At 34.8% G+C, this 19,684-nt stretch overlaps 1 protein-coding gene across 7 annotated transcripts in view; it reads left to right on the top strand.

Moving 5' to 3' along the window:
- Positions 1-11,428, top strand: part of LOC149417772 (angiotensin-converting enzyme-like) — a 444,505-nt gene extending 433,077 nt beyond the window's left edge. For all 7 annotated transcript variants that reach the window (XM_089639417.1, XM_089639414.1, XM_089639413.1 and 4 more), the window contains 8 exons: positions 2,003-2,143; positions 2,584-2,769; positions 4,421-4,515; positions 5,363-5,651; positions 6,255-6,414; positions 9,047-9,220; positions 9,567-9,680; positions 9,868-11,428. In XM_089639417.1, coding sequence (XP_089495543.1) covers positions 2,003-2,143; positions 2,584-2,769; positions 4,421-4,515; positions 5,363-5,651; positions 6,255-6,414; positions 9,047-9,220; positions 9,567-9,680; positions 9,868-10,483 — 1,775 coding nt within the window. In that variant the 3' untranslated portion in view covers positions 10,484-11,428. The remainder of the gene's footprint in view (positions 1-2,002; positions 2,144-2,583; positions 2,770-4,420; positions 4,516-5,362; positions 5,652-6,254; positions 6,415-9,046; positions 9,221-9,566; positions 9,681-9,867) is intronic.
- Positions 11,429-19,684: the final 8,256 nt, after the last annotated feature.

The following is a 19,684-nucleotide window of genomic DNA, read 5'->3' as shown; positions in this document are numbered from 1 at the left end:
AGCCCTCTGGGCGTTAAATAAATAAATAAAACAGATAGATCCCCAAAAATTTAAATAAATGGATGTTTAAATACATAGTAATAACAAAAATAATTTGCTAAATATGCAAAAGTAAACGACAAACAATAATAGGTAAGAGGTAGAATTCAAATTTGTCCACAAATATTTTTTTTTCGCCTGTACCTGATGAGACACTGATTAAGTAGGTACAATAATGCGTGTCTTTAAATAAAGGACTAAATCACTTTTCAGCTTGATGTGATTAATGGTAAAATATGTCTATTTCATTATTGGAGCGATGTACACTGTTATGATTTCTTAATGTTTGTAGTGCAGGGGAGAAATATCCGGTATTTGTGTGGTACGCTATAATTATCTTTGTTGGTTTTCTTGATAGTGTGTTGATGTTAATTTGGGATAAAATGTTTGGTGTATCAACTGATAATTTTACGCAGAAGCAATAAATGAGAAAGTTTACGTCTGGCTGTCAGAGAATGAGGTGTATATTACAAAATTCGGTCATTATACGTACCAAATTGATCTGATTAACCATCACGATAAGTAATTACACGGGTTAATTGTCTTTTTATAGATTCAATAATTATGAATCTCATATTTGGAAGACCAAATAGTGGATGCATATTCGAAAATACTTCGCACAATTGATTTATAGACAAACATTTTGTGATTCTTACCATTAATCCTAATATATGTGATGCACTTTTTGAAATTGTATCTATATGTTTATCGAGTGACGATTCTAATATTATCAGTTATATAGACCGATTCAAGTGGTTGTTGGCGAGTCAAATTTGTAAAGGCCGCCCCTTGGTTCGGCCGCCCGCGTGCGCCGCACACACTGTAAATGCACATAATGGTAGTTCGCCCCTGTTGGTTCTTTCTAACACAAGTTGCAAGCTTCAATTATTGTCGGCTTTTATTTCTTCTGCTGTGTTTTGCGTACAAACTCCCCTCGGCAATTTGGTGGAAATGTAGTTTCATGATTATTCGAGCCATCAACGTATAATGAATGCTTTAAAAGCGTCTCGTCTCTGTCCAAAGGGAATATTCACGGGTTATGACGGAAATAGGAGGGAATCATGAAAGCACGAACATTTAACATTTCTCATGGCTTTGCTTCACAGATTTGAATTTCGGAATGCTTACTCTGTTTTTGAAATAGGTTCCAATTTTGAATTATTTGTTTTATAAATGTAGACTTTTTCAGATTACTAATAAAAATAAAAATCCTACTAATAAAAAAGTGTAGTGAATGCAAATTACTTTTATTATGTTTTGTTCGTTTATTATTTACTAGCTGTACCCCTGTATAGAGAAAAAATAAAGCGTGTTTTAAAAAAAAATCATGTTTGTCCAATAGATGGCGCTGTTTAAAAAAGCATGTTTTTACCTGTCACAGGTGACATCTTTATAATATAGGTATATAAAAGCACACCCGTATTCGATGTAACGTTGTGTCAAAATTTGAAAGCAATCTGTGTAGAACTTTCGTAGATTTTAGATTTTAAATAAACGAACATTTACATTTTTATTTATATATAAAAGATTATAGTTAAAGAAATATACATATTTTGATTTCAATCCTATTATCATAAATACATAAAATATAGTATTCTTAACTCCCAGTTTTGTTAGGTAGGTACTGTACACTTTAAAATGATTAGCCTGTACATAGTTACGTAAGTAAGTTGCTAAGTAACCGAATTCATCACACAGTAAATAGATTGAAATTTCAGAAATAATTAAGATTTTATTGCATTTCTTGATCATTGCATCACAATAACTATGAACGATATAGATGTTTCCTTGCATAACGTATGGATCCCACAAATATTGCATTATCTCTTTTTTTAAATCAATTTGTTCTTTTTTGGTGTTCAAATGGATGCAGCATTGTCTTTATTCCGGTGTTCCAAAAGGATGCAACTTGGGTCCACTTATAAGATAATACATTTGATTAATAAGTATTTTTTGTTTTCAGAATTTCTACGAGTGCTGGCTACATCCAGGGATCGCCACCTCCTAACTTCAGCCCAGGCCTCGTGGGAAATAAACTTACCGAATGAAAAGAAATACGCTGCAGATATCCTTCCACTGCTGAGAAATGCATCAAAAGCCAACGGTAAATATAATGAATTTTTTCATTTGATCTATGAGAAATTAGATGCGCTTGGATTAATCTGATAACACCAAAATGGTTTTTAATTCTCTTAAATCAATTAATTAATTTAAAATATTTTAATAGTCTATTTTAGTGCCGAGGTTTTTAGTCAATACAATAATAGATTATTAGATAGGTGTGGAATATTGTTATTTTTTGTATGACTAACACGTAAGTGTGCAGGTACCATATTTTGAAAAGGTATGTAACATACACATTTTTTTGGAATTTGGCCAATTTTTGTCTTGTATGGATGGAAGCGTAACTTGGGTCAAACATAACAAAAACAACATATATAAGACTATGCATCACCCATTTTAAAAAAAATATATCAAATCTCCAAAACATTGTTTTATTTTTGTTCCCATCATCGTAATTAATTTTAAAATCAATAATTTCAGGTAACAAGAATGTGGAAGAGTATTGGGAGATGTTGGCCGAGTACCCCGGAGGTTACAGCAAGGTGCAGGAGCTGTGGGAGGAAGTGGAACCCCTCTATACCAAACTGCACAAATACATTACCCTCAAGCTGCAGCAGAACAATGGCTCCATTAGGGACGATGGTTCCATTCCTTCGCAATGGTTGGGTTAGTACTACAAATATGTCTGAAAAATATTTGTCTGTTCTACAGGTATTTCAATGGAGCCTGCTCCAAGGAGCTGGCAGCATTGATTCCTGATGCACCGGTACACGCGCGCGAAACTCGACGGACACGAGCTGAACACCCGTTCACGGTTGACGTTGGCTTCATGAGAACGGGCCGTTTTTACGACTCGTTTTTGTGTAAGTCGGCTCGTATGTGTGTAGCTATGTATGGAGCTACCGGCATCTGTTTTTCCTCACTCCTATAATCCGAGCCTCTTCAAGGCCCGCATTAACAAATCCTTTCCTACAGCCCCTACCTTATTCCGCCTCACAACGCCGCCCAACCGGGTGGTGACATAGTTCCCCTGTCTGTACACTGCACAGGCAGGGACGCTCTTGTGAGGTGTCACATAAAAAAAAATAAAAAAAATAAACACTCTTCAGTTGTATGCGACATTCTAAAAATCAAAAATGCGTAATTCGTTTTTTATATTTCATCAAATGATATTCGTATAGCATAGTTGCATTCTGAGCAGTTGATCATGTTTCGATACTCTGCCGTGGCAATGTTTTATTTAATGTTTTTATTTTATTTGTAAAAACCACGTTTTTTTTTAGTTTATATACAGGGTGTCCGGAAACTCGTAGTACAAGCGGGAAACTGGTGAATCTACATCACATTTGGAGTCGATTTTGTAGTATATTTTTTTTTGATTTGAGCTTTCGTTATCGAGTAAATCGAGTTTGAAGTTGATTTTTTTTTTTTTTTTTTTTTTCTTTTTTTAATCAAATTCTTATAAATTATTACTGAAGATCAAAGTACCCAACTAATTAAAACTATTTGAAAGTAAAACAAATGAAGAAACTCGGATTTGAAGCATTATTTTGAAATCATCCTTCATTTAACCCGGTGTAATCATAAAATATTTCTGCTCTGCAGGGTTAAAACATCTGTTGTTCAACCCTAAACACCAGAAAAAAATTTAACCCTAAAATAGCCGAAAAATATATTTTTTTGGTTTTTTTTTTTTTTTTTTTGAAAATGCTCAAATCAAAAAACTTTATGTTTTTTTGGGTTCCCCATGTTGTGTAGATTCTCCAGTTTCCCGCTTGTACTACGAGTTTCCGGACACCGTGTATATTCCCTGATTTTTCACGGGCCTGCACTGGTTCTTTTATAAATATTTTTTGTAGTTATGTTTTGATTTTGGGGGAAGAAAGGGAAACTATCATAGATTACAGGATTCATTCAAATTATTAAATATTACATTTGGAGGTTTTACGCAATACAGTTATTTCACTACAAAAATATTCTTCCTAGACTTGAAAAAAAGTCAATAGATGTCGCACATTAAAATAAAAATGGACTTATTTTTCCAAGACACTATCATATTTATAGCATTTAGTTCGGGTAGAATTTTGTAATCGTACATAAAGAGAGCAGTCAAAAAAATATGCTTTAAGAAAATTTAGATATTGTTGGTAGCTTGCATTCAATACGTTGACACATAATAAAGTTTGGTTGAAGGTTATAGAAATATGTATGTATTTTAATGGTACGTTACTGCCGTCTATGAAAAGTTGGCCAAGCTCAATGAGAATTTCGGTTGAAACGAAATATTTTATTCAAAAAATTGTGTTGTTTTTTGTAGGATCTCTGTTTGGCGATGATTGGTCCAACATCATCGATATTGCTCTACCGGCACATAATGTCTTCGAAGAGATTAACAAGAATCTTAAACTAAAGGTAAATACAACATTTTATTCAATCATAATTCACATAATAGAAAACCTTACTTTAGAGATTAACATTGAACAAATTATGGCATTCTTAGGCAAAATCTACTAACTAACTAACTAACCATCAAAACGTTACGCAGGGGAGGCAGAGAGGACGGACTGCCAAATAACTCGGTCTTGACACATACTTCTTGCCTCATTCACATTCATACATCGTCTCATACGTACTCTTCTATTATTCTGACTCTTGAAATGGCCCAACTCAAGTATCTGATTTACTTGATCGTGCCATGTCTGCCTCGGGCGTCACCAACTTCTGCTACCATTCGCATTTTCGTCATATATTCTCCTTACACTCCTTTCTTCGCTCATTCGTTCTACTGAAACCATCTAAGCGTCCCTTTCTTAATCTTACTCATTACGACTTGCACTCATTGCAGATTTTTATCTCCACATTTCTTACCCAATCATACATGGTTTATGCATCACTTCCATACATCAGGGTAGGTACCAGCACTCCATTGTGGACTGCTAACTTCGCGTTTAGACTTTTTTTGTTAGCGCCAACTGCATTGAGTCCTCCATTAATGGAAAAAACCGTAAAATCTAAAAGAAGCATTATGTTGGTAATTTTGGTATGCACCTAAGTGGACTAATCATATCTAAATTAATTAGATAGGTAGATTGATATTTTACATACTCTAAAAACCTACTGTATTAATATGCCATCACCGTACAAAATACCACATACATAATTATACAATGTTGATTTTCATAAATAAAAAATATCAAAATCACCAATTAGGTAAGAAACATCTATCATTTATTAATTTAAGAGTTTTTCATAATTTCAGTCCATCGGTGGAAGAAATGCCTTCAAAAGCGCCAGCTTGCTTCTACAACGCCTGGGCTTGGAAGACTTGAAAGAAACATTCTGGAGGGACTCCGTCTTCGACAAGTCCTGCCCAACGCGACTAGTGGATTTCTGCGGCAACGGGATAGTGCAAGTGTTCACCTGCAACAACATTAGTTTTCAACTGCTGCTGGATGCACATGAAGCCGTCATGCGCGCCAAGCATGCAGAAAGCAAAGTTCGCTTCCGAGCCAATAGCTTTATTATCCGAGAAGCGAACCGTTATTCCGGTAGGTTTATTTGATTTTTGGTTTGAGAGCTTGCTTTTATTTTTCGGGTTTGATTATCTGCTATTTTCCGATATAGGTGTGATAACTTGCTATATCATTGAAATGGGCTGTTTATGGTGGTTGAATAATTAAATATGTCATTATTCCTTTATACTGCCAGTGTAATGAAACTGAGCCATTTAAATGTAAATTAAAATATCAATAACAGGAGAAAAATACTTTTTCAACAGCTGTACATTTTTTTTCTTAAAGTATTTTCCAAATTGGTCAAAAAGAAAACTGTAAATCTGGTGTTTATGGATTAACGAAATTACTCCCTGGGTTTATAATTTTTTTTGTAAATGTTTGACTGTCAGTGCAAACAAATATTTTTGAGGTATTTTTTGTGCATGTATAAGCATTTAGGAAACAAAGTAAAATTATACGTACAGCGGCCCAATTTATGGCGAATTTCTAATGAATTTGCTATTTACATGGTGTATTATATCAACAGAAATAATACTGTTTAACATTATGCTTTTTAATATATCACTAGCTGGACTCCGCCCTAAAACTCTTTTTACCTTATAAATATTTCTAACTATTTATGAAATTCCATTCTAGCCCTGGATGTTGCCCTAACAGAACTTGGCTCCCTGCTTGCCGTAGACGCGGACCAGCTGAACTCGGAGGGAGTTCTCTCACTGAAGGCGTCCCAGTCAGCCAAGAACCCCGGACATAAGGTCGCCCTTCAGCTGCTCACCGCTATGCGAGACCTACCAAGGTAAGGCTCATTTGAACTGTGTTTAATACAACAAAAGTCAAACCCACAATTAAGAGGAAGCTACAACCCAAAAATGTGTATATTTTTGGTTTACCTTATATCGTAGGTAATGGGCATAAAAATCACTTGACAAACGGAGTTCAAAGTTCAAAAACGGAAGACAAACATTCGATTTCAAGCAAAAAACTGGTTTTTATTTATTTTGTAAATAATTTTATAAGAAACCAAAAAGTTAATCAAGTGAAACTGTCACAGATAATCTTAGCTATAATACTGTATTTAAAAAGTTGTTTCCTTTCTCTTAAAAAATGTGTTTTTTAGTAGTTTGCATTTATATTTTTTATTGAGTAATATATTTTTTTATTTGTATTTTACTCAAGCGAAGCGACAGGAAAACCTTCAATTTATGTAAAGCATATTTTTTGGTATTCATAATGTACACCAATTTGTTATAAAGATTAATCAAAATAGTGATTTGGCATTAAGCTTCGCCTTCAGTCTAAATTGACTAAGGCAGTCGTCTCACGGGTCGGTAAAGAATCGTCAAAAACCGAGGTTAAAACTTGGTCGGGAGGCGAGTTGGAAAAATTCAATGTACTTCCCGTTTACAGCTAGCGGTACTAGGTTTCAGTGGGCGCTCGATATTTATCGTAACACTGCAGATCTATATAGATATCACATAACAAACTTCTAATTATCATTAATACCGATAACATTCATTTTAGACAAAAATGATTTTAAAGTATTCATAATTTCTTATTTACATGATTATGCGTCATTCGGCCGTCTTCTCAGTCTTTTTCAAATTAAAATTTATATTAATATATTAAATAATTCTGTTGCAATGGTACCCTTATACTATTATAAAGGTACCACAACTCAATTTGAGCATGATAAGATAATGACATTCAGCAAGCTGTAAATGCGAGAAATCTGCAATACTGACAGTTTACTGTTTACTACGAGCTAACACAAGCTACCTAGCTTATATTGCAACATTAGGACATATACGATTGGGCTGTTGTTGCTCAGTACAGCGTATGCGTCATTTTGCAATTTGCTCCAAAACAACAAAAGCCTAACCCACTTTTTTCTTCTTTTTATGGATGATTTTCAAAAATCTAAGTAATTATGTTCAATTCTAACATTTTTATTTAAATTTGCACATGTTACAATTTTTTCATTAACCTTCCCTATTGTTAATACTATCCGAAAATTCCGCTTTTTCCGAAGGGGGAATCCAAGATACCTTGTATTTATATAAATTGCAATACATAGTTTGTTTCGAGTCGCGTGTTCCCAACCATATGGTCTAGTGCAGAATGTAACCGAAGCCCATCGGTCACCAGAAAAACATACTCCAGTGCTTTTTAAGCAGTGGGGGATATTTTCAAATATTTGTAAACAATTGTAGTACCTACCGTTCTTTTTTCACATTAAATCTGACAATTTTACAAATAAAGCATTTTAAAAATAACAATGATAATTTCTTAACATCTTCATCTTCTTAACACCTTCGTAAATATTTTTTGAAAAATAATATCACGTTCAAAAATTTGTGAAAAACGGTTAAGGTATACGCCGCAGATGTGAATGGTAGAAGCAGTAGCGTGCAAGGAAGACATGGCACGATCAAGTTAATTATATATTTGAGTCCGGTGAAGAGTCAGAATACGTGTGTATGAAACGTTGAATGAATATATGTGAAGCAAGGAGTGTGTGCCAAGACAAGGTTGTGTGGCGGTCTATTCTCTCTGCCTACATCTTGAAAATCCATTTACGCGTAAAAAAACGTAAAATGTAAACGTTTAAAGCCTAAAAAATGCTTATAGAATATATTATTTTTATAAAAAAGTTTATAAAAATAAAAATATTTGAACGGAGTTCTACAAATTAAAGTTAAAAACTACAAAACAAAAAAAAACTTTTTTTTAAAGAACTAACCCTCATGTTACTTCACTTTTATTTTAAATTAAACGCTTAAGAATCTTAGAAACAACATACTTCTGCTCTCTAAAAAGGTAACAACTGACTAACTGTGATTGATGAACCCTGTGATTTTTTCCTGTTGGGTGACCTGAAGTCTACGTTTTTACAACAATTTTCCCCAGTCCCTTAACATACTACGGAGCCATATTAGGACTCAAATTGCCAATATACCCGTCGCCATACTTGAGAGAGTGCATGTAAACTTGTGATAAGGGCTTCTTGAGTGTGTGAACAATGGAGGATGAGATTTGTCTTATCCTCTTCAAAACCGTGTAATATTAAATTTCCAATGTTGTGTCAAACATAACAAATAAAATTGAGGTTTTAAAATGTAAACCATATTTTATTTCGAGTTCATATGCTGCACCCTGTTACACTGTTCAAATATTTAAATAACAATATGAAGATGACATCTCGTTTTTCTGCAAAATTCTATTAGTCAGGGTTTTAAATAATATATTATCAAAGACTCTAACTAGAATACCCTTCGCCCAGTTACTGTGTCATGGCTATTCCATTGTTTTTTCATTGTATCGCATAACTTGGATTTTTTCCTATGCTGATTTCCCAGTATGCCAACATAAGCCGGAAGGTCTAGAAGTATTCAGGGTTCAACTGCTGATATCTGACTGACTTTTTTCAGGCTCGCTTACTACCTGGCTGCTGATAAGTGGAGGCTAAAGCTCCTGGAATCTGATGGACCTATCACCGTAGGATCCTCGTGGGCCTACGCCAGAAGAAACATCTCCAAAGTGTCTCCTTCCGACAAGGGCTATCTGGGAGATGTGAAGATTTTATCCAATAAGCCGTACATCGGGTAAGATAATATTTTTTCTCAAAAAAATATTGAAATTAATTGAACAACAGTGCTGCGTGCATATAGTACTTCATTTGGATATTTGATATTTTACAGAGGTCTTTTTTCATTTATTGTGTCATAAGTCATAATAATTATCCTAAAAATAAATTAAAATTTCAAATAGGTAGGTACACAATATTTGTAAAATATATGAAAGTGGTAAAAAATATGGAAAATTATGTTTGCTCCTATAAAGTAAAATTAATTTGCAGAAAAGAGCACTTACATTTTCTAAGTAGGGCGTGATAACTTATTATTTATTACTTATTGTTTAGTGTGTCATTTTTTTTCTCTTCTATTGCAGTAATTTCCTTGGTGTTGTCCTTAAATATCAAGTATTAGATGCTCTGACCGAGGAACTCTTCGATCCTGACGCAGATATTGTGAAGCATATTTCAGAAGGAACTCCAAAAATCAGGTAACCCTTCATGAAACTTATTTTCTTCGTAATTTACCGTCGTGGTTTATTTCTATTCCAAAAATCTGAAATAATAACAATTTTTATTATCAATATTATTGGAACTTTTATGCATAATACTAACATTATGCTTTATGACAACACGGCCAAATATACTTTTGTGTTAATTTTGTCTTGTTGTTTCTAGCGACATGATGGCTAAAGGATTCGCCCAGGAGTGGTCAACAATCATCAAAGACTCTCTGAGCATCAGGGATGTGAAGTCCGACTCACTTCTAGAATACTACCAGCCACTTAGCGAATTCTTGAATTCCGAACTCGGAGATACACCCAAACAGGAAGACGAACTCAACGAGGAATATTATGTCCAAACAGATGAGAAAAAGACAGAAGTAGACGAATACGATTTTCCAGATAGTGCTGAAAGTGAAAAAGAATTTGTGGGCACTACTCCTGAGCCAGAAATTGCTTCAGAAAAAGCTGAAACTATTGAAGAAAAGCCAGAAGAAGAAAGTAATGATCTAACTGAGCCTCACGAAGGAGAACAGAAAGATCAAGACAACCCTTTCTTGGTAGCAAAAGACTCCAACGAGGCCAGTCCAGCGGCTTCTTCAAGTGATACTTTAGGTAGACAAGGAGGTCCGCAGACTGCCGAAGCACCTTTGACTTCAAAGATGCCGTATGCGTATATCGGCCTTGGAATCCTGGTTCTTATCATCGTCATCCTGGCCGTGGTGGTCGGTAGGAAGAGGTACAAGCACAAGAAGGAGCTGGAACGAGAAAGGCGCGATGGAACGGCCTGAGAGTTCTATGTCTGAGTGAAGTGCTCAAAAGATTGGTGAAGGACTAAGACTTCCGATATAGAAAGTAAAGTGCGGTTATGTTTAAGGTGGAAGTGATCTAGTGGAGTGAGCATAAGTTCGTCAAGGGAATATGTAATATTAACCGTTTTATTCATGTCCTGGATGGCATTTACAAAATTATCACTAAGTTTGTGTATTTTAACTGTCTTGGCTCTTATTATTTTGGCCATATCTGAAATACTGTCTTGTCTTGGATAGAAATTTTGCTTCCGATAAAGCATGTGAATTTGGTAAACTTAGTCTATCAATTTACAATAATCTATTATGTTCGTCAAGCAAATATTAATTTTATTGATTTTAAACACAACAACAGACAGATTGGTTTAACAAGTGGCCTAATTAATTGTTTTAAGTACCAAATCTCCTAAGTACTTTATTTTCTTCTAAAACACAAAAATTAATCACGGTTGCCACAAACATCGACAAATTACTTTATAGCGAAGCGCTGGTGAATGGGAACGCTTTACCCAAAAAGTACCTTATTAATTTTGTTTACTTTTGTGCAAACTTTAATAATATATTTTTTATGGTTGTATGAATCACTTTTTAATAAAATGTTAGTAATCGTATAGGTGGATGCTTGAAGTTATTTTATGTTACTAATATAGATTTTCGATGCTAACAGAACAATGTAACAATTACTTTTTGAATTTATCATTAGCGATTATAGTAATTGAATTTCAAACAGAGGCCAAATATGTAGGGAACGATATTTTATTTGTAAGTTTTTTTAACCCTAGGTACACGATAAGATTTATTTGTTTTCTTTAATTTCTCATAAATTTAAAATCGCAACGGTTTTTATTTCATCTTTCATATTTCTTGTTCTTTTGATAGTTTTTAAGTCCAATCTTTTAAAATTACTTATTACTTAACAAAATACACTTTTTTTTTAAACTTTTCATTTGTTGTATTGCGGCTCATTCTTTGTAAAAGCGTGCTAAAAATGTCCGCCACTTGTCATTTAAAAAAGTAAAAAAAATATTTTAATCTTTCTTTCTCTAACAAGAATTTTGTGAAATTAACAATCATGGTGATTTATTACATAAGTGAAGTGAAAAGCTAAAATATTAACATTGTGTACAGGTAATAAACTCTTGTAGGTTAAGAATGAATGATTTTTTTAATAAATTATTGTATGCAGTAAAAATTCAATTACATAAATAAGTATGTGTCCAAAAAAATATTTAAATAATATTGAATGTGTGTTTTTTCTTTAAAATAAGGCTAAAACAATTTAAATGTATCATTTCGATGGGTTGAATTTGTTATCTGCTAAAGTTTGTACATTTATAGTTTTCTCTCTTAAAATAGGTATTTATTTGTGTGAACAAATAGATTTTATTTTGATTTCATCGGAGTTATCAATAAGTACCTACATGCATGTGTGATGTCTGAATTAACATAAAATTAATCAATTTTGAATGAAATGTACAAATGATATTTTTTGTATTACATATTTAGAAAAAAAAGCTAAGAGATATTTTTGTTCAGCATTTCGAATTTCATCTTTTTTGTGATTTTTCATTTTAGTTTTTAACCCAAATTATTCGACTTTATTTCCAATAAATTAATGCCGTGAATTTATTAATTTGTATATAAAAGATTTTTGTTTGCTATTATCGTTGCAATTAATTTATATTAAAAAATCTCTTCATGTAGATAATAACAAGAATAACATAAAATGAAGTTATTTGAACAATGAATCATTTTGACAAATTTTCTCGACACACCCCTGATAAATAGGTAGGTACTTAGGTACTCATTCTTAATGAATGTTTTATAATAGTCCTAATACACAACTCACAACAAGGTTTATGTTTGTACTGTTTATGATATCGATGTTACCAAAATAACATAAAATTACTTAAATGTATTTACATTATATTGTAATGTAAATAGTATTATAATAGGTACCTAGTATTGTGAAATTATGGCGGCTTTTAAATATTATTGTTTTTATTTTACAGGTAATATTTTCAGTTAAGATCATTTTGTAAAACAGGTTTATAAAACAAAAGTTATTATTGTGTAATATTGTCCCTGTAGTAGATATTAATTTATTTAGTTGATAAAATATCTGTGTTTTGGATAATATAATAAAAAATGCATTTTTGAAAGAATTAATTTTATTTATCTGTCTAGTACTAATACATTCCAATTCTTCTTATTTTGTATGGTAAAAAGATAGGGTGGCGCTCAGGGGAGCCGTGTTCCAATGTTTAGCGGCCAATCACAAGTGCGTTCACACTTCTTGCTTCATTCACATTCGCACATCACCTCATACATTTATGTCCTTCTGTTATTCAGACTTATTAGTATTGATTTATTTGATCGTTGAACTCAAAAAATAGTTCACAGCTTAAAATTGAAAGCTCACCTGTCAACTGTGTTTAGGACACCAGTGTCCTACGTACTTAAATCCATGGTTTCTTTTAAGCGATTTTAACCCTTACGCATAAAGGAACTATGTAAAGCACGAGGTAAGAATCGCTTGCGCTAAATATCAGTTAAGAAATGTATTTTTATCTGGCGGCTTTGAAATAAATTAAAATAACAATAATATTTGAATGATTTGTAAAGCGCCGTTTTTCTGCGAAATCACCTCAAGGGCACTATTATCAATGATAATTTCTTAATTTTTCTCAAGGTCGCCGGAGTCTCATAATTAACACACTTCATGTGGGCGAAAACAAATCGAAGAATGGATAATACATATATTCTAATGAAATTTAATTCAGGCTTCTCACCACACACCGACTACAAAATTATTGTCTGAAATTAAAGCCTAATAATTTGTAATACCACTCCTTAACCTTTAAGAACCGACATGCTATTTGAGTTACATAAGTACCGACGTGAGGTCTGACAGTCCACCCTTGCTTAATATCAGATGACAGTGACTTTCCTCTATTGCTCCACAAATCTTCACTCCCACGTGATTTCTATACATCTTTTTTTTTTCCATTATTTCTGGCTTTCACCCTTCAAGGGTGTTCTTGGCCATCATTTAAAATTATTGAGAAAGGTGTATTGAAAGGTGAATTTAAATATTAATTTTATTTAAATAGGCAAATTTCAAAATTATAATGAAAATTGGAGTCGAGTTCAGACTTAAAAGAGATGAAATGTTGAATGGAGGGGAGGCAATTTTAGTTAAGGCTTGATAGAAGAGAGGATATTTGTTTAGAGAGGGACAACCAAAAAATATGTGATCTAAAGTTCCCACTTCTAGACCACAGAATGTACAATCTGGGGAGTCAAGGACGTGAATTTTAAAAAGATGGGAAGGAATGGAACAATGACCGATCCTCATTCGAATGAGTGAAGAAATTTCTTTTTTGGAAAAATGAGGGAATTGCTGAAACCACGGTTTTGATGGTATAGTCCTTTGTATTGAGGCATAGCAGGCTCCCTTGGATTGACTAGCAATGTGCCAATACTCTGACCAAACATTGCGGGATCTTTCTTTGATGATGGAAAAAATGTCAGATAAGGGAATGTGGTTTACGAGGGTAACAACAGGGTTGGACACTCCTTGTTTTGCCAAGGCATCCGCAATATCATTACCCATGATACCAACATGTCCAGGAATCCAAATCAGAGTTACAGATTTACCAGAGCTTTGAATGGATGCTATCATCACTCGAATAAGGCATACAAAATGATCATCAGGATGAAGAAGAGGACTGGATTTAAGTTTTTGGAGGGAACTGAGAGAGTCAGAGAGAACGAGGGAATGTTCAAAATTATTTTTGATTATATATTTGAGAGATTCTATTATTGCAATGCACTCAGCTGAAAATATTGAAAATTGATTTGAAATTGAATGAAATATTCTATCATTAGAATTATTGTGGTAAACGTTAGTACCTATACCACAGTTAGGAGAGTCGGGAGATTTGGATCCATCAGTAAATAAAAGAGAAAAGTTGGGCCATTTAGATAAAATAATGTCATTGAACATATTATTGACAGTTCGGGCCGGGAGATTGGAATGACTTTTAAAGATTCCGATCCCTTCTAATATTGTTGGGGATAGGGTGACGTGACTATATTTTAGTTTGTATAAGGGAAGTAGATCATTTTGGATGATGTGGAGCTCTGAGAGAGACTTAAAATTTTTACAGATGTCAGGAATAGGTTTAGTTGAAGCTCTGATTGTAGATGAATGGTTTGAGTCAATGAACAACGAGACGCTGGGGATAACCTGATGACATTTAGAATTTAAACATTTAAGAACAAATTTGTCAGCAAATAGTTGACGCCTTAAATAAAGAGGAGGATCAGAACATTCTACTTGAAGGGAATTGATGGGTGACGATTGCATCGCTCCAGTTATTATTCGCAAAGATTTAGATTGAATTTTGTCTAATTTATTAAGTACATTTTTTGAGGCAGTACTAAAAAGTGGGCAGGCATAGTCGAGATGGCTTCGAATAAGTGCATTGTAAAGCAACTTAATGCAAGTAGGGTGAGCTCCCCACCAAACGCCAGATAATGATCTGATGATATTTAAATTTTTTTCGCATTTAGTAACTAAATTATTAATATGGGAAGACCATTTAAGTTTCCTATCAAATGTTACTCCCAAAAATTTTACTTCAGAAGCGTTGGAGATTGGAGAATTTTTAAATAAAATTTGAACAGGGGGGTTTTTATGGCGGTTTGAGAAGGTGACACACTGAGTCTTTTGGATTGAAAGTTCAAGACCATGTAACGTGAGCCATGTGCAAAGGGCATTCATGGCTTCGTTAAGATATTTGACGGCAAGAGGGATGATTTTGGATGATAAGAAGAAAGCTATGTCATCTGCGAACTCGATAATTTTTATTTGTGGGGGAATAGTGGCATGCATATCATATGTGTATATATTATACAGTAAGGGGGACAATACATCGCCTTGTGGTAAACCCTTCCAAATAGACCTACTTTGAGGAGAAATATCTGGAAGTTCAAGGAAAATTTTTCTATCTAGAAATAGATTAATAATTGATTGGACAAACATGGGGGGAAGGCCAAGGCCTAGAAGTTTTTTTTTCAGGATTGGGATGGAAACATTGTCAAAGGCGCCTTCTATATCTATAAAGACGGCAAGACAAACTTCCTGTTTGGAAATTGATAAATTAATATCAGTGCTGATGATGGCAAGGTTATCCTGAGTGGATTTTTTTTTCCTAAACCCAAATTGAGATGGAGAGAGAAGCTGTTTACTCTCGACAAAAAATTCTAATCGGTTTTTAATTAATTTTTCATAAAGTTTACTGAGGGTGGATGAAAGAGCGATTGGCCTGTAGTTGGATCCAAAATTTGGAGATTTGTTTGTTTTTAAAATAGGGATGATTATTTGAGAACTCCAGTCATCAGGCATTATACCAGTCTGGAAGATTTTATTTAAGATGCTTAAGAAGTGGTTTAGAACATTATCATTACTATTTTTGATTATGCTGTAAGGTATACCATCTCTGCCTGGAGATGAGTCCTTGACTGTTGATAAACCATTTTTTTAGCTCAATTAAGGTGAATGGAGAGTCTAGCCAATGATTAGACATGGGAGTATTATAGATGGGCGTTATTTCATCTAAGTTAGGAACAGAAGGGGGGGCAATTTTGTCCAAGAATTCATCTATCCATTTAGAATGGGACGCTCGAGGAGATGGTGAACTGAAGGAGGATCGAAATCTTCGGATCATAGACCAAACTTCCGAAATTGGAGTGTTCGGAGATACTGAACTGCAAAAGTTGTACCACCCGGATCTTTTTTTTGACCTCAATACCCTTTTGGCATTGGATTCAGCGTTTTTGTATATAAGATAGTTCTCCATAGTCATATTGTAACGATAGGAAAGAGATTTAGCTTTCCGAATTCTTACTACTTTGGAACATTCCTCATCCCACCAGGGAGTTGGAGGGAGTTTTTTGAGAGATTTAGTTTTAGGGGGAGGATTTGATTTATTTATTGCAGTTATGAGCATTGATTTGAAGTTATTATAATCATCTTTGACGGAAAATATATCGGTGGCGGGTGAATTTAGTAGGAACTTGTCCATATGAGAGTTAAATTCATCCCATTTGGTGTGTTTCGTTTTAATCTTTATCGAAATATGAGACTTGTCCGATTGGAAAGAAGTTTGATAAGTAATGATGATCGGGAAATGATCACTGGAGCAAGGGTCGGGGGACACCACCCACGAGGAGAGAGAAGCCAGACTAGTAGAACATATCGAGAGATCCACTGCACTGGGGTTTGTGCTGGGGCGTGAGATCCTAGTAGGAGATCCGTCATTCAAAAGGAAAAGGTTGGATTGATCTAGGAAATCCATCACACTTCGACCATCTCGGTCGGAGAAAGCAGAACCCCAGACGGGGGAATGGGCATTAAAATCGCCTAATATAAAGAAAGGAGGGCTTAGTTGACTTACAATTTGCAACCAAGTTTGTTTATTGAAGTGGGCTGTTGGGGGAAGATAGACTGAAATAAAGGATGTGTCCTTTATTTTAGCTGCAACCATTTGGAAGTCAGCATTGGGGGGTTTGATATTATTTATTGGGGAAAATGATATGGATTTTTTAATAAAAAGGGCAGCACCGCCGCCCGAACCTTCCGGGCGATCGTCGCGGAGACAGGAATACCCTCCCACATTAAAGTGGGTGGATGGAGTAAACCAAGTCTCCGAGATAGCAGCCAAAGAAATAAAGTTGGAATTTAATAGGTTAAGGAGATCAGATTTGTTAGAAATAGCACTTCGGCTATTCCACTGAAGTATTCTGACATCCTGAAGAGCCATTTTGAATAAATGATTTTAATGTGGAAATAATAGTAGCAGCGTTGGACGGTAGATTAGTTTGAGAAGAAATAAGGTCAATTAGAAGAATAATAAGAGTTTGGATAAATGAAGAATTGTCTTGGGAGAGTTTTTCAGAAAGTTTAAGAGAGTTCATTGAGGACGGATTATAATTATTTGCACACCCATTTGTGGCATTTGAAAGAGGTGAACCATTGGGATTTAAGAGCAGTGAGTTGTGTTGTTGCTGATCGTATCCAGGAGCCGGTTTAGAGATAGCGTTTTTGTATGTGAATTTAGTTGAACGAGAAGAAGTTGTTGTAGTGGAGGGAAGAGGGTTGGATGAGGAGTTGCTGGATAAAGCCTCAGCAAATGATTTTTTGACAGGCGGGAATAATTTAGAAGCCTGCAGAAAAGACAAGTTCTGAGAGGCCATAGAAATTTTAATATTTTTTTGGCGAGATTGTTCTGGGCAAGATGTGTTGATAGCTGTATGTGAGCCTGAGCAGTTAAAACATTTAGGTGAGGAGGAAGAAGGACATTGGTCAGCTGCGTGGTTTTCTCCACATTTAAAACATCTGGGTTGAGATCTGCATGCAGCTTTGGTATGACCAAAACGGCAGCAATTGAAACATTGAGTGGTGGGATATGTATACATTTCAACTGGTAATGAGTTGAAGAATAAATATATATGGGAGGGAAGAGATTGACCTTCAAAGGTGATAACAACAGATTGGGAGGGCTTCCAGGTAATTATACCCTCAGAGGAGTCCTTGTAATTTAGCCTCCTGGCTTTTATGGGATTGCCAATGTGTTGGGGGGTTGAAAGTGAAGACAGAATTTCTTCGATGGACAGATCGGTCGAGATACCTCTGACCAGGCCCATGCGAGTGACATTGAAAGTAGGGATATATGCCTTGAACTTTGAATTAGATGAAATGAAGATATTTTTGATGAAACTGTTGGCAGCTGGCCCTGAGAGGAATTCGACGGAGATTCGGAAGCGACCCTCGGCTTTTACACCTCCAGGTTTGATTGAAAGATTCTTGCTATTTGATAGGAATTTGCCAAATTCAAGAGGGTGGATGGTTTTTCCTTGCTCAGTTTTTTGGGCGTATGCTATGAATGGGCCACGGGAATGAGGAGAATAAAAGTTTGTTGGAGGAAGTTGAGAAAGTGCTGGTGGGGACAGTGAAGTCGAAGGCGAGTCAAGTTTTATTGGGGAAGAAGGAGTAAATTTCCTTTTTTTGGTAGAAGTCAAGATGACAGAATCACTGTCAGAAATTTCTACATTTTCCCCGTCTGGGGGGTCTGGAGAGGGATCTGGGGGCTTTGTAGGGGGTCCAGGAGGGAAATCTTCCTCCATTATTCACAACAGTAAACAACTACAATAATAGTATGAAAAATGACAGAAGTAAAAAAGTTTATAAATATCTGGAAATCAGCAGCGAAAAGTGACTCCTGGAAGATCAGGAGGGAGAAGAAACCTCAAGGCACAACACACTACACTTTTTTTTTGCCAGAAAACAAAAAAGAATGGTAAAAAATTAATTTTAGATGGAGCAAAACAAAACAACTGATGACAGCCAAATGTTATTCTTCTATACATCTTTAGTTTAATAAAATAAAAAGGTTTAGAATCTTCGCGAACTCTAATTAAACTCTGGAAAAAATCTACAATTTTTGTCTCATAGCTAAATAAAATTTTAAACTATCATAATAATATGAATAAACAGCCATTTCCCGAAAAATCACAAACCATCTAAATACGTATTTTTAGGTAGTTAAAAACAGTTTTTACAAATAGGCTTTCTCATTTTAGTCACTCGTGTTTCGTGCAAAGATCACATGTGTAAGCAGTCTTGCATTAAGTCTTGAGTGACAGATATGACACAGTTTTCTCGGTTGATTACCCTCCACTTTACCAACTTCCCTTAGATTTTGCAGTGCATCTGGTCCAAGAACTCTTTTTATCGACAAGCAGTGAGCAGCGCTGATAGCCAATACTACCACTCTTCATTAACGCTCCCATAAATAAACCACTCACAAGATTTAATGGCTTTTTGGATGAGAAAAATTGGTCCTAAAAACCATAGATATGCCAATATATAGACAGTTCAATTCTCATTGGGAGCCTACTTATTATGCTATGAAAAACTACCAATGAAAAACTCTGAAAGTTTATTCCATAGACTTTCAGAGTTTTTCATTGGTGGATATAGCTAGGCAATCATATGACGTCACAATATTTCGGTTCCAATTTTCGGTCGGAGTTATACCCCCCTGAACGCTCCCGGGCGACTGCTGGAGGGGTAGATAGAAGCACGGGGTTATAGAACTACGCTTACATAGGTAA

This window comes from Hesperophylax consimilis, chromosome 14 (genome assembly GCF_061612785.1).
Source record: "Hesperophylax consimilis isolate HC1 chromosome 14, BYU_Hcon_1.0, whole genome shotgun sequence".
Taxonomy (NCBI): Eukaryota; Metazoa; Arthropoda; class Insecta; order Trichoptera; family Limnephilidae; genus Hesperophylax; species Hesperophylax consimilis.
This window is presented reverse-complemented; position numbering and strand designations above follow the sequence as displayed.